Source organism: Microtus ochrogaster, unplaced genomic scaffold (assembly GCF_000317375.1).
Source record: "Microtus ochrogaster isolate Prairie Vole_2 unplaced genomic scaffold, MicOch1.0 UNK87, whole genome shotgun sequence".
NCBI lineage: Eukaryota > Metazoa > Chordata > Mammalia > Rodentia > Cricetidae > Microtus > Microtus ochrogaster.
Genome location: NW_004949185.1, coordinates 575399 through 590125, shown reverse-complemented (window position 1 = coordinate 590125; position 14727 = coordinate 575399). Strand labels below are relative to the sequence as shown.

The following is a 14727-nucleotide window of genomic DNA, read 5'->3' as shown; positions in this document are numbered from 1 at the left end:
AAAGAAAGAAAGAAAAGCCATAAATCTGGTTGATCAAGAGGGTCACCATGTTTGGGCTAGCCTGTGCCTGTCTGGCTGCAGGTAGAAGCCAGAGTGATGAGCCACCCTGTGCTCCATTCACCAAGCTGTGTGTTAGGAGTCTGCACCTGCTCAGAAGAAGAGAAGTTTTCTCTCACTTGCGGAGGGTACCCCAAAACTTAATCAAAGAAGAGGGTGAGAAGGAAGCAGACGTGGGCCTTGAATAGTAGAAACTGCTCTATGGGCAGCCCTTTGTATTACAAGAGGAATAGCCGGTCCCTGTCATTCATGGGTTGCACAGTTGCGAATCTGCCTGCTCGCTGGGATTAGTGGGCCCCCAATCTGTGCTTGCAGCATTCGTGTAAAGCAGGGCAGGCACGGGATGCTGAGGAATTCTAGTTCCTGAAGCCGGCTGCAGATGAGCTCAGACTAGAACATGCTGCCTTGTGTCAGCTCGCGGGCCTCAAACGATTTCACCTGGTATCATCAAGACCATTTCTGCATTTTTGGGCTTTTTGTTAGTAATCTTGCTGTTTCAAATGACTCTTGGGACTGAGGGTATAACACACTCACACACTCACAGTGAAACAACACTCAAGTAGTACTAAAGTGCCGTGTGGGGTCCCTTAGTGCCGACGCGGTGATGTGAAACCACACTCAAGTAGTACTAAAGTGCTGGGTGGGGTCCCTTAGCACCGACGCAGTGATATGCCTTATGGAGAAAGTGTGTGCTAAGTTACCTTTGTTGAGACAGGAATTCAAGTACAGTTGGCTACTGTTCCACAGGAGTGCAATAGAAGGCGTCTTTATTACTGTTCTTTTGTTCTTCAAGACAGGGACTCACTATATTCCTGTCTGGTCTGGAACTGACTATATAGACCACTGACTGGCCTCAAACTCACCTGCCTCTACCCTCAACTGAGGGCTAGGATTAACACTGTGCACCACCATGTCTCACACGGTAACCCAAACCAGGCTCAAACTTGCAGCAAGCCTCCTGTTTCAGCCTCTTCCTTTTTTCTTTAAGATTTGTCTTATGTAGATGATGCTCTGTTCTGCATGTACAAGTTTATATAGAAGAGGGCACCAGATCCCACTGTAGATGGTTGTGCGCCACCATGTGGTTGCTGGGAACTGAACTCAGGACCTCTGGATGAGCAGCCACTGCTATTAACCTCTGAGCCACCTCTCCAGCTCCCTATTTCAGCCTCTTTACTGCAGGGATTACAGGCGTGTCCACCATGCCTAGTTTAGAAGGTATCTTTTGGGTTTTCAAGACGTGATTTCTCTGTGTAACCCTGGCTGTCCTGGAACTCACGGCTCCACCTCTGCCTGCCGAGTGCTGGGATTAGAGGCGTGTGCCACCCACCTGTCTAGAGGGTATCTTTTAAACAAAAACACTTAAAATTAAACATTGATTGGCTGATAAAGGATGTAGACTAGGCTGCTCCTTGAACTCACAGAGATCCTCCTGCCTCTGCCTCCAAATGCTGTGTTAGCCAGCTTTCTTGGGCTGCCAGCCCCCAGATCCTGACATGTAGACTTACTATTAATTATGAATGCTCCACCTTAGCTTAAGCCTGTTTCTAGCTAGTTTTCTATTTCTGTGTTAAAGTTAGATGAACCCATTTCTGTTCATCTCCCTGTCGCCCCAGCCTCATTTACCTCATCTACGTACAGTCTTTTCCTGCTTCCTCCATGCCTGACTGGCTGGACCCCTCTTCTCTCTGCCCGCCTGCCCTGCGTATCCTTCCTAGTCCTAACTGTTTTCAGCTTTTTATTAGACCAAACAGATACCTTGGGCAGGCAAGCCGAAACAGCAACACATCTTTACACAGTTGTTAAACAGATATTCTACTCCACAAGCTGGGGCTAAAGGTTCACTGCAGTCCTGTGGTAGTCAAGCACACCTTTAATCCCAGCACCAGCATGTGGGAGGCGGAGACAGGGAAATCTCTGAGTTCAAGGCCAACATGGTCTACAGAGTGAGTTCCAGGACAGCCAGGGCAACACAGAGAAACTCTGTCTTGAAGAACTATAAAAGTAATAATGAGGGAAAAAAAGAGAAATATGAACATACACACGCAATTTGTGGAAGCTGGTCACAGCGGTTGCTGCTAGGAAGGGGGAACCAAGCGGTTTGAGGCTAGAGGGAGGGGGGAGCCACTTTTTCCCTATCTACTTCTTCTTTTGAATTTATTTTGTGTGCAAAAGATGGGGAAAAAATACCTGCTGGCATGGTGGAAAAGGCGGTAGTGACCATTGAGCTTCCCCTAAGAATCGCTGCAGAGGGAAGTGTGCACAGGACTGTGGAGGTGGAAGATGATCACCAGGGGCTCAGTGTACTCTAGAGAGTTACCCTAGTGGAAGACCTGGGAGGGACGCTTAGTTTCACCCAAGGGAGGCCCGGTACCTGGTCACAACCTTACAACCTTACCCATTCTAATGCTCTTAATTCTGTCCCTGAAATGGATCCCAGTACCCAGTTGACTGAGCAGACCAGGAAGTGACTTCATGGGCCTTTTCCACGCCGTACCGCTGGCTTTTCTGCCGGGCTCGGTGTGTGTGGGGAGGGGTGGGGTATTAGGGAATCTGACGGAGGGGTAGGGCATCTGCTCCCCAGCCCTGCCTAGAGTGCCCCTTGCCCTCTAGGTGGCCAAGACCAAGCAGCAGATCGAGGAGCAGCGGGTGCAGGTGCAGGTGGTGGAGCGCGCCCAGCAGGTGGCAGTGCAGGAGCAGGAAATCGCCCGGCGAGAGAAGGAGCTGGAGGCCCGCGTGCGCAAGCCTGCGGAGGCTGAGCGCTACCGGCTTGAACGCCTGGCGGAAGCAGAGAAGTAACGCCCCTTTCCCGCGCCCCTCCTGCCCCCTTGACAGGCAGGCAAGGTGTCCTGCACTGAGCCCACTTTCCTTCTATCCCCAGGGCCCAGCTGATCATGCAGGCAGAGGCCGAAGCTGAGTCTGTGAGGGTGAGTTAGGGCATGGCTCCTGTTTGGCACAGGGAAGGGCTTGGTGAGGGTTTCTTATTCCTTTTTGCTTGTTTTGGGTTTTTGAGACTGTCTCACTGTGTAAAACAGCAGACTGGGTTCAAATTCACACAGATCCGCCCTCCTCTTCCTCCCAAGTTCTGGGATTAAAGGCATGCTCAATTGCACCCAGCTGTCTATTTTTTTGTTGTTTAATATGGAGGACAGGATGGTGCATGTACCAGATCTCTTTTTCCATACATGTGAGTCCCGGGGATTTTGACTTAGGTTGTTGGCCTTGCCGACAAGCACTTTACCCTTTGAGTCAACTCATTGGCCTCGGAATTTCATATTCTTAAAGAGTGCCGTCATTCTCAAATACCCTGTACCCTCTACAGATGCGTGGGGAAGCAGAGGCCTTTGCCATAGCGGCGCGCGCCCGTGCCGAGGCTGAGCAAATGGCTAAGAAGGCAGAAGCCTTCCAGATGTACCAGGAGGCTGCCCAGCTGGACATGCTGCTAGAGAAGCTGCCCCAGGTCTGGGAGTGGGTGGGACTCTGGGAGAGGGGTGCCAACTGTAAGCCAGCGACCAGAGTGAGGAATTCCGGTCAGTAGTTGGGCGAGTTTGATGGGCAATGTGGTCTGAGCTATCTGTACTCACCAGGTGGCAGAAGAGATCAGTGGTCCCCTGACCTCAGCCAATAAGATCACGCTGGTATCTAGTGGAAGTGGAACAATGGGGGCAGCCAAAGTGACTGGGGAAGTCCTGGACATCCTAAGCCGCTTGCCAGAGAGTGTGGAGAGACTCACGGGCGTCAGCATCTCCCAGGTGAGGGTGGATGCCGCGCGCGCGCGCACGGGTGCGTGGGTGCGTGCGTGCGTGCGTGTGTGTGTGTGCGTGCGTGCGTGCGTGCGTGTGTGCGTGCGCGTGTGTGTCATGTGATACAGTAGGCTAAGTGCTTGATGGGCATCCAGGAGCCCAGGAAATCACAGACGGTGCTTCCTTGGTGCCCAAGTCACCCTGCTGAGGACCCAGGTTCGATTCCCAGAACCCACCATGTCAGGTTCTTTCTTGCTTGGCAAGTTCCAGGCCAGTGAGACCCTGACAACAAATTGGTGAACAGTGCTTGAGGAACAGCAGAACTTCAGCCAGACTGCCTGGGCACCACAGGAGAGCAGAGAATTGGCTGCTGCCTGGTGATAGCTCATTTCATGGCAATCATTGCTTTCCTTGAGTTTACCCACTGTGGGTTACGGCAAAGGTCAGAATGATGTAAGTCACAGCCCCCTTGCTGGGGTGTTGGAGATTGCTTCCAGAGTGCCTAGGGCAATGTTATGTGTGCCACAAAAACATGTAGTTGGGTGTAGTAGTATAAACCTCTAATGTCTGCACACAGGGGGCAAAAGCAGGCTGATCTGTAAGTTTGAGGCCATCTGGGGCCACATAGTGTGACCCTGTTTGGGAGGCTATTCTGAAACTCACTCTGTAGACCAAGCTGGCTTCAGACTCAGAGATCCACCTACCTCTGCCTCCTCAGTGCTGGGGATAAAGGCGGCACCACCACTGCCAGGCAAGACCCTGTCTTGTTTTTTGAATTAGGGTTTCACTGTGTAGCTTTGGAGCCTATCCTTGAACTCAAGAGATTCACCTGCCTGTGCCTCCCGAGTGCTGAGATTAAAGGTGTGAGCTACCACTGCCTGGCTAAACCCATCTTAAAAATAAAAGCAACCTTCACCAGGCTGGGTTTGTTGGACCATCCTTGAAGCCTGAGCTAGGCTCCTTGCTATGGTCCCTCTGACTTTCAGTGACAAATCTCCCTGACTACATTGATGCCTGAACTTGCTTTGTAGACCAGACTGGCCTTAAACTCAGAGATCTGAGTAGATGCCGCCTAACAAGACTGTTGGCCTTTTCAGTGCCCTCCTGAACCCATCCTTCCAAGTGGTTGGTGGGGAGAGCAGGTGCCTAGTCCCACGAGTGCCTTTTTTTTCCCTCTAGGTGAATCACAAGCCTTTGCGGACAGCGTGAGCCATCAGCCGCAGTGGTCATTGCATGCACCTCTCCTGGCCCTGAGCATGCCTTCTGGCAGAGGTGTACCATATCTCCTTGCCAAAGCCTGTGCCTTGCCTTGGAAGGGTCTGCTCCCTTCTCAGCCCATTGCCAGTGCCCAGGTTTTCAAAATCTGGTGTCTGGCACCAGATTTTACAGATCCCACTTAAGCCCATCCCAACTATTTAACTTCCTGATTAAACTAGACTGTGTGAACCTGTTTGGAGGCTTCTTTCTTCACCAACACCAAAATGACCCTTGTTAAATAACCAAGTACTGATAGTTTGCAGCATGCCAGAAGCATGAGAATCACAAATTTCACATCAGCCTGAACTACCCAACAAGAGCCCAACTCACTGGAAGTGGGCTGTGGGGCACACTGGGCATCAGACTCCTGCAAGCAAGAAGACACCATCTGGGGTACCACAGCAAATCCCAGAGTACGTGACATGGTCTTCATCTGTAACCCTAAAAACACCCTGCTTTATACATTCAATCAAAGCCCATTATGCTACTTAATACAACTAGCATTGTGGCAGCTCCAGCCTGCAGAGACAAAGCCCCTGACCACCTATGGCTTTCTGACCAGAGGTAAAGGAATCACAGGTTAAAACCTAGTGGTGGCAGCGTACTCCTTAATGCCTGATGCTGAGGCAGAGCCAACCTGATCTAGAGTTCCAGGACAGCCAAGGCTACAGAGAAACCTGGGGAGGTGGGGGACTAGCCCGAGAGGGATCTGGAATGGGCTAGAAGTTTGAAAATGGAACATGGGAGTCAATTCACAGGCACTAATATGGCCCAAGCAGCTCTGCACCCCACAACCCTCTACTGAATGCTGGCATTTGAGGTTTGCCTAACCTTGCTCTACTAGTTATCTTCCCCCTCCCCCAGAGAGCTAGCAGTCACCAGCAAACTGCTGGGCATGCAAAAGCAGACCTAATCACCTAGTTAAGGGTAGCCTGGGCACATTAGGTCAGTGCTAGAGCATAGGGCACTGTCTGATAGGATGGGATACTTTGCTTACCAAGAATTCGAGATAAAACGAAGCCCCGTGACATCGCCGTGCGCTGGGCCCCAACGCCTCGACCATGACTTGACCTAACCCTGAATGACCACACCTCACACCTTTTTTCCAACTCCCATTTATTTGTCGGTTCTTGGGGCAATGTCATCTTTTCAATATGAAAAAAAAAAGCAGCCAAGTTCAACACAAAAAAGAAGGGTAGGACCAAACCAGGAAGAAAACGGCAGAAGCAGAGACAGGTCCCAGACACCCCGGTGGCAGCACACCTTTCCAGATTTGGAGGTCAATGGACGGGGCGGTTTCTGGACAGCCAGAGACCAAGGCTCTGCTCCACTCCCACCTTAGAGAAAGAAGGAATACAGGGAAGACACCTCCAACGGCAGATTTGGCTCAGGACAGCTGGAGGTTATAAATGGAGATAATACTGTTAATCCTTCCCCTGAGGCTGAGAGATGAGGCAGAGAAAAACCTGTCAATTGAAAAAGCCTCAGTGGATTCCCCTGTGGAAATGGCCTTGACTGGAAAACCCGCCCCTCTCTTCCCAGTGACCTCAACCTGGCACCCTTCCCTTCCTGATCTCCTTAGCTTTAGGATGGTGGCCACTATCTGGGTCTTTAGTAATGGACTTGTTCTAGGCGGACTCTGGAGCAGAAATCAGGTTCCTGGGGAATATAATGGAAACATTGACAGTCATGAGAAATGGGTACCAGAAGGAAAACAGGGCAACACTCAGAATGGCAGAAGTGTAGGTTTGTCAGAGTGGAAAAAGAGAAAGGAGACATTCCACAAACAAATATTTATTGAGCGCCTACTGTGTGCCAGGCACCGTTCACTTCCCCCCACCCGCCCCAGTGAAAAAAAAACGAAAAAACAGGACAGAGGCAGCAGAAAGAAAACTCTGAAGGAGAAAAATGGGCAGCTGAAGAAAGCTGAGGGAAGCAAGCAGCCTGAGGTGATGCGGGGCTCTCTGCCTTAGGCCTCTTCTTCTGCCTCCTCCCCGAAATCCTCCTCCTCTTCCGCAGTGGCATCCTGGTACTGCTGGTACTCGGAGACGAGGTCATTCATGTTGCTCTCGGCTTCGGTGAACTCCATCTCGTCCATGCCCTCACCTGTGTACCAGTGGAGGAAAGCCTTCCGGCGGAACATGGCTGTGAACTGCTCCGAGATGCGCTTGAAGAGCTCCTGGATGGCCGTGCTGTTTCCGATGAAGGTGACTGCCATCTTGAGGCCGCGGGGTGGGATGTCACAGACCGCCGTCTTGACATTGTTGGGGATCCATTCCACAAAGTAGCTGCTATTCTTATTCTGCACGTTGAGCATTTGCTCATCTACCTCCTTCATGGACATCCTCCCGCGGAAGACAGCTGCAACGGTGAGGTATCGGCCGTGGCGGGGGTCGCAAGCAGCCATCATATTCTTGGCATCGAAGACCTGCTGGGTAAGTTCAGGCACAGTGAGGGCCCGGTACTGCTGGCTTCCACGGCTGGTGAGCGGGGCAAAGCCGGGCATGAAGAAGTGAAGACGCGGGAAGGGCACCATGTTGACGGCCAACTTTCGGAGGTCAGCATTGAGCTGGCCCGGGAAGCGGAGGCAGGTGGTGACACCGCTCATGGTGGCGGAGACGAGGTGGTTTAGGTCTCCGTAGGTTGGCGTGGTGAGCTTGAGGGTACGGAAGCAGATGTCATAGAGGGCCTCGTTGTCAATGCAGTAGGTCTCATCAGTGTTTTCGACCAGCTGATGGACGGAGAGGGTGGCGTTGTAGGGCTCGACCACGGTGTCGGACACTTTGGGTGAAGGTACCACACTGAAGGTGTTCATGATCCGGTCAGGGTACTCTTCTCGGATCTTGCTGATGAGCAGGGTGCCCATGCCAGAGCCCGTGCCTCCACCCAGAGAGTGGGTCAGCTGAAAGCCCTGCAGGCAGTCACAGCTCTCTGCCTCCTTCCGCACCACATCCAGAACGGAGTCGACCAGCTCAGCTCCCTCTGTGTAGTGACCCTTAGCCCAGTTGTTGCCTGCCCCAGACTGACCTGGAATGTGGACATGAAGAAAATTAAAAGCTTAGTCACTAAGACAGAAGAGACATGCATGAATATCACCAATCTCCCAACTTTTGGAATAATCCCCCTTGGTATATGAAAATAAATTTTACGTAACTCACCAAAAACAAAGTTGTCTGGTCTGAAGATCTGGCCAAAAGGACCTGATCGAACGGAGTCCATGGTCCCGGGTTCTAGATCCACCAAGATAGCTCGAGGGACATACTTGCCACCTAAAGAGATCCAAGTAGACGTGAGAGCCCTCTGCAGTGAAGATCAATTTTGGGTGGGAAATGCCACAAACCACTAAACTTGTCATTCCAGGAACTGCCACCTGGTGGCAGTAGAGCTCACCTCTGGCCCCTTGTGGGTGTCTAATGGAAAAGGGAGATTCTTCATACAAACGGTTTAACAGTTATTTAATGTAGGAAATCAGGGCATGGGGATGCCGCCTTTAACGTCCTGCCCTTGGGAGTTAACCCGATCTTTTTAAGTTCCAGACTGCAAAATCAGACCCTGTCTCGATAGCGTAGGGTTTAAAAAGACACGGGAAATGTGTTAACAGCGAAAAAGGAGCGGATTTTCGCCCTTACCTGTGGCTTCATTGTAGTAGACGGAGATTCGGTCCAGCTGCAGGTCGCTGTCTCCGTGGTAGGTACCGGTGGGGTCGATGCCGTGTTCATCGCTTATCACCTCCCAGAACTGCACAGGGAAGAGCAATGAGCCGTCAATGGCTCAAGTCCTAAGGGATGACTCCCCGCCCGCATTTCAATTCTAGACATGCTCAAACGAAGCAGAGGTGCAGAAACTGCAATTCCGTTATCTGCCTGCCGAACCTCCACCAGGGAAAAATCACCGCATTTGTGGCTAGGATTAAGTTCAGGGGGCTGAGGGTTGGGAGCATTCATATGAACGGACGGACTGGACAGCCACCCGCCCATTTGACCAGCACCCAGCAAAGCGCTTCAGAATGGGCACCGCCCCTCTAGTCCAGCACAAAAGAGGGTTGGGGGGGGAAGGTGCGGCCACTGCAGTCGCCCACCCCTTACGCGTTCCACGTGACTGCGGTGGCGGGCCGGTCTTTTAGCAGCCCACAAAGGCGGGAGTAGCGTGGGCGGGGCCTGGCACGAGGGGCGGGACCAGTGCGCCCCCGCCTGCTAAGGCTGCATTGTCCCTGCGCGCCAGGGGCGGTAGCCCCGCCCCCGGAGGGTCCCACCCTTCGGCTACAATTTAGCGGCAGCACTTCCTCCTCCCCACCCCTCCCCCGCTACATTGTAATTGCGCGCAAAAGGAAAAAAAAAAGCATGGCTGCAAATTTTTATTGCTTTGCTAGCTTCCCTCTCCTAAATAGTCTCTCTCTCGCACACACACTTCGTTCTGAGACTTAGAGACACGCAAGCCTCTCACTTTTCCATGAGGTCACACCCTAAGATTTCTTAAAGGCAATGAAAAGTAAAAGTAGCCCCCACACAGAACCATCATCTACCCAGAAGTTAAATCAAGCCTGGGGGTGGCGAATGCCCTTCGGCCTCCAAGCCTTTGTTGAGAGGTAATGCGCACCGGACCACGTCGTAGGGTGCAGCTGCCCGCCCAACCTCTCCCCTTCCCCCTCCAGCCCTGCTCCACTAAGGCCCTCCAGGCGGGGTGGGGGTGGGGGTGCCGCAAGGGGAAAACCTCGCTTCGGCTTTGTCTCGGATCGTTTCCGCATCTCTCCTCTCCAGTTCTCGAACCGTTAGAAAACCCCTCTAAATAGGTGCTTTACAGTTCCACAGACTCCCGGTTCCCTAAATACTGAAGTCTCTTTTAACGGCTTTCCGAAAATGTGCCAAGAAAAATATTTCTCAATTTCTCAGCATCAGAATGCTAGCCACAAATATGGGCTATATTCATACGTGCAAAACTTTGAGGGGCAAAGCTAACGAATGGAGAATGCAAGCCACTGGTAACATTACCCATGACTAACCTGGGTTTTTCGTGCTCACATATTTCACCTAAATTTTAAAATCCTTACCTTAGCACCGATCTGGTTGCCACACTGTCCGGCCTGGATGTGCACGATTTCCCTCATGGCTTTAAGATAGGTACCGAGCAAGAAAAGATAATTATTTTTCTTTCTGGGCTGGTCTCAGGCTGAAAGGATGGAACGTGGCCCCGGAGGATGCAGCAGCGAGATGCGACCACGACCGCAGGAAGGTTCTAAGAGGCAGGAAAGGCTGGCGAGCGCAGGAGGGAAGGCGCGCAGGGCGGGGCGCGCGTTCGCGCGGTCGGGGGCGGGAGATAGGCGGAAGCCCCTGGTCGCAGACAAAGCCTCTCCAGCCCAGCGCTGATTCGACCACTCGATCACGTGCGAGGCGACCATTGGTCTAGGAGCCAGTGGCGAGCGCAGTCCTTTTCGGGAGTTGTAGTTCTCTATTGTTGTCCACGCTGCAAAATGAAGTTAGGCATGGGTGGGTACTGTGGGAGGCTTAGTGGGTAGTTTGCGCGTGAGTGTGATTGTATTTATTTTTAAGGGAAAGTGACCTCTCACGAGATATCTGTCCTCTAGTCCTGAGAGAGGTTTTTGTGCTAAGAAGTTTTGGGAGGTCTGAGGTGTCCTCAATTGGGAGATGGGATAGGCACGCCCAGCAAGCTGCCCACCGCAGTAGATCTGGTCAGGGCAGACTGCATAGCTCAGCGGAAAGTCCCGACAAATGTGGCGTCCTGCCCTGATACATACTATCTAGTTCTTTGTGGTCCTAAGACAGGAACTTCAGTAAGCACCACTCACTCCCTCGCATCCCTCCTGAAGAAAAGGATTGTCCTCCTGTTTCTAAGGGAGTTGTCCCAAGGATGTTTCGAAAGAGAAACAAAATTGCAAGGACTTTTCAGACTAGAAATGTTGCCTGGGAGGGATGCTCATAAAGGGTGAAGGTGTAAATCTGTGCGTGGGGGTGGTGAGGTGGGGTTGAGCCTTTAGGACCACGGTGAAGACATCCTGGTCTTCTTGTCATTATAGACTGTGAATTAGAATTCCTAATTGAATATCAGTGTTTTCTGGTGCCTTTCAAGACACCTGGGTTTTTGGTTGGTTGATTTTATTCACTAGGCGTGGCTGTGACAGAGTCCTGCAATTGTAAAAAAAAAAAAAAAGGGGGATAGAGGAACCGAATGGACTCAGGTCAGAGCCCATAAGCTTCCCAGGGTTTCATCTGATAGAAACTAAGTACCCTAAAAGGTGTAAAGGGAGCCAGGCAGTGGTGGCGCACACCTTTAATCCCAGCGCAGGACACAAAATAATTAACTAGAGTCAGAACAGGTGTGGTTCGCACTGGTGTTTTCCAATTTAGAGGCAAAAGAATCTAAGGAAGTTTAAGGTCAATCTGGGCTAATTAAGAGAGTTCCTGGACAGCCCGAGGTGCAGCTTCAGACTGTAAAATTAGCATGTGCCCAACTTCCCAAGCAGTAGGGAGGTTGAAGCAGAAAGATTCTTGTCCGTTGAAGGCTAACCTGGTCTACAAATGAGAGTCTGTCTTGAAAACAAAACACATTCAGCTGGAAAGATGACTCAGCAATTAAGAGTATTTGCTGTTTTCGAGAAGACCCAGGTTCAATTCCCATCACCCACAGAAAGGCTTTCAACTATCCATGAGTCCAGTTCCAAGGGACCCAACACCCTTTTCTGTCCTCTGCAGGCATGTGGAACGCAAATAGTGCACGGACAGCTATCCAAGCAAGGTACTAGTACACATAAATATCTCTTTAAAAAAAAAATAGGAAACTGGGCAGTGGTGGCGCACGCCTTTAACCCCAGCACTCGGGAAGCAGAGGCAGGCGGATCTCTGTGAATTCAAGGCCAACCTGGTCTTGTTCCAAGTTCCAAGCAAGTTCCAGGACGGGCTCCAAAGCTACCGAGAAACCCCATCTCGAAAAACCAAAAGAAAAAAGAAAATGAGGAAATATGCAGCACACGCCTTTAATCCCAGCACTCAGGATGATCTTTGTGAGCTTGAGGCCAGCTCTGGTCTACAAGAGCTAGCTCCAGGACATGCTCTAAAGCTACAGAGAAACACTGTCTCGAAAAAAAGAAAAAAAGAGGAAATGAGGTTGGAACTATGGGTCAGTGGTTAAGAGCACTGGTTGTTCTTTCAGAGGATCTGAATTCAATTACCAGCATCCACTGGCAGCTCACAACTGTCTTTAACTCCAGTTCCAGGGGATCTGATACCTTCACAGCAACACATAAAGTTAAATGAAATATTTAATAGAAAGCTGTGATAAGCAGTATGTAGAAGTGCTTTGGCCCAGACAGAGGCTGGAGGACCAAGGAGTTCGAGGCTGACCTGATGTGTCAGTTCTAAGCCTCACTATGCACATCGGTGAGGTACATAGTGAGACTCTTTCTCTGTCAGAAAGAAAATGTATCAAAAACATTGTTAATATTCAATCAATACCCAGATCAAGTCATCTTTTAAATAAAAGAACATTAAATAGCGCTAATGTCGTCTTGTTCATTAAAAAATGTTTTGATTTTGGTGATGCTAACAATGAAAGTAATAATTTTTGGTTTCTTGAATTTGTCCCATAAACAGTAGGAACATGGGGAAGGAATCCAACTTAGAGCTTCAACGTGTGCCGATTTTATTGTGAACCTACCGAGAGATAACCGATGGGAAAGAACTCTAAACTACCCAAATCCAATTTCTTGCTATGCTTTCATCTTTTATTATGATAATGAAACAAATTATTTTATCATATTTTTCCCTTTTCCGTGTTTTGAAAGATGAGACCTTTGAGGTTTTAGCAAAACAGTTTGCCTAGCCACGTTTGTTTTATTTAGGATTTTCCATTTAGGAAGGTGACCTCAAAATGTCCGTCATCTTAGACCTATATATTTCTACTAAGCAGTCCAAACCAAAAAGAAATGAAATTCTTCTGCAATGGAGAGTTCTCAAGCGCCACGCCTACGGGCAGTTTTCCAATCTGCAACCTCCAGCCACGACAGCAGCCTGGAACCCCTCATTTCTCTTGATCCGGCCGGCGCCATTTCTGGGATGACCGAGAAGGGCGCTCTGGCCCCGGGACGACGTGGACGGTACAGCCCCTCTAGCAGCCGGCAACTGGCGCCAGACTCTTTGGTAGGCATTTGGAAATCTGCGCGGGAAGTGTGCGGTTAGATGACGTCGCGCCGGTGGGTTGGGCCAGGGCGCTGGCCAATCATCGGGCCTGGTTCTTAGGTCCCACCCCCTTCCCGCCCCCCGCGTTTCCTCCGGCGTGTTTCCCGCCGCTAGCCACACTTTAAAGCTGTGAGGGGCGAGGCGGGGGCGGGGCTTCCTGCGCGGGATTTGAATCAATCGGAGCGCTCCGAGCTGTGAAAGACAGCTCCGGAAGCCAATCAGCGCATCGGCCCTCTTCCGGGATCCGCGTTCCCGCCACCCAGCCGGCGGCCGTTACTGGTGGCGCGCGCGCGGGGTTTCGTAGGTGAGTTCGGCTGCCCGCGTCCCGCTTACCTCCTCCATGCCTCCCGCGGGCCGGAGGGGCGTGCCCTAGGTGTCACTGGGCGGAGGTAATGTGGGCTGCCCGTTTAGATCCTCACGCTAATTATGGCCCCGGTGTAGGTTCGGTGACTCGGAGTCTTTAGGCCACGAGGGAACACACTCGCGCGTGGGTCAGATTGGAGCGAGAGTCGTAGGAGTCGGCTGGGTTGACAGGACGGAGTTTCCTTCTTGGGGTTCCCTACTTTCCCTGTCAACGGTTTCCCCATGTGTGGCATCTTTATAGGTAAAACCTACCCATGCAATTTTGAATTTTTGTCTTTAATTTTTTTTCCCCTTAGTCTGGAGCTCTGGAGATGGAGCTCCCATGAGAGCAGGGTTTATTTTGGTTGAGGCTGTGTGCCAAATACCGCGAAAGGGACCAGGTGCCCATAATGTTGTAAAGTAGAGAAGCCGGACCCCGGTGTGGGGGTGGGGAGATGCAGATACAGTCCCACCTGTTCCGATCTGGAGGGAGTTGTGAAAGACGTGTTTGAATTTAATCCAAAAAGTGTTGAGATCACGTAGGCTATAGCCAAGGCGTTACCAGGATCCTTAAAACCCATCTGTGTCGTTTCTCATGAAAAAGTAATGGTTATATCTACAGGATTCTTCGGAAGAATAAATCAGTCAGTCAACTTAAAGTATTAAAACAGTTTGACCCGGGCAAGGTGGCGCACGCCTTTAATCCCAGCACTCTGGGCAGAGGCAGGCTGATCTCTTAGTTCAAGGCCAGCCTGGTCTACGGAGTGAGCCCCAAGACAGCTAGGGCTACAGAGAAACCTGTCTGGGGCGGGGGTGGAAACAGTTTTTAACACACACAGGTCTCTATGTTGCATCTGTGGTTCTTTGCACTTGAAGCTGAGGTATACTGACAAGAGTCTATAAACTATGGACTTTGTACAGTTCTCTGTGTCCTTAGTGGTTAGATATAAAATAGAAAACAGTATATTTCTTATAGCAATTTCTCAACACCACACTTACACACAGGCGAGGCCTGGTTCTAAGGAAGGTGTCAGATCCCCTGGAACTTGAATTACAAACTTAGAGCTATGTGGGTTTTGGGCACTGAACCCAGGTCCTCTTGAAGAGCATGTTGAACTCTTTCTTAACCACTGAGCCAT

The 14727-nt window shown here is 50.8% G+C and overlaps 3 protein-coding genes across 6 annotated transcripts in view; 2 read left to right on the top strand and 1 right to left on the bottom strand.

The window, feature by feature from the left end:
* Window positions 1–5251, top strand: part of Flot1 (flotillin 1) — an 8354-nt gene extending 3103 nt beyond the window's left edge. The window contains exons 9-13 of the mRNA XM_005370755.2: window positions 2671–2852; window positions 2939–2984; window positions 3380–3517; window positions 3645–3809; window positions 4980–5251. Coding sequence (XP_005370812.1) covers window positions 2671–2852; window positions 2939–2984; window positions 3380–3517; window positions 3645–3809; window positions 4980–5009 — 561 coding nt within the window. The 3' untranslated portion in view covers window positions 5010–5251. The remainder of the gene's footprint in view (window positions 1–2670; window positions 2853–2938; window positions 2985–3379; window positions 3518–3644; window positions 3810–4979) is intronic.
* A 903-nt stretch (window positions 5252–6154) lies between these two features.
* Window positions 6155–10333, bottom strand: Tubb (tubulin beta class I). The gene is made up of 4 exons (XM_005370753.3): window positions 10105–10333; window positions 8687–8795; window positions 8216–8326; window positions 6155–8084 (listed from the first exon to the last, which is right to left on the bottom strand). Exons 1-4 carry the CDS (start codon window positions 10159–10161, stop codon window positions 7027–7029), a joined length of 1335 nt encoding a protein of 444 aa, XP_005370810.1. The 5' UTR covers window positions 10162–10333; the 3' UTR covers window positions 6155–7026.
* A 3158-nt stretch (window positions 10334–13491) lies between these two features.
* Window positions 13492–14727, top strand: part of Mdc1 (mediator of DNA damage checkpoint 1) — a 16219-nt gene continuing 14983 nt past the window's right edge. For 3 of the 4 annotated variants that reach the window (XM_026777826.1, XM_026777828.1, XM_013355048.2), the window contains exon 1: window positions 13492–13550. The gene's annotated coding sequence lies outside the window, so the exon portion shown is untranslated. Of the gene's footprint in view, window positions 13551–13687; window positions 13851–14727 lie in introns of those variants that run through there. The other variant, XM_026777825.1, reaches the window with a different exon arrangement.

Bases quoted from the DNA above. Each gene is read 5' to 3' on its own strand.
- Tubb (XM_005370753.3), bottom strand. From the start codon at position 10,161: ATGAGGGAAATCGTGCACATCCAGGCCGGACAGTGTGGCAACCAGATC. The intron at 8,796-10,104 runs GTAAGGATTTTA...TTCCCTGTGCAG, and splicing joins GCAACCAGATCGGTGCTAAG to TTCTGGGAGGTGATAAGCGA. The intron at 8,085-8,215 runs GTGAGTTACGTA...TCCACATTCCAG, and splicing joins ACCAGACAACTTTGTTTTTG to GTCAGTCTGGGGCAGGCAAC.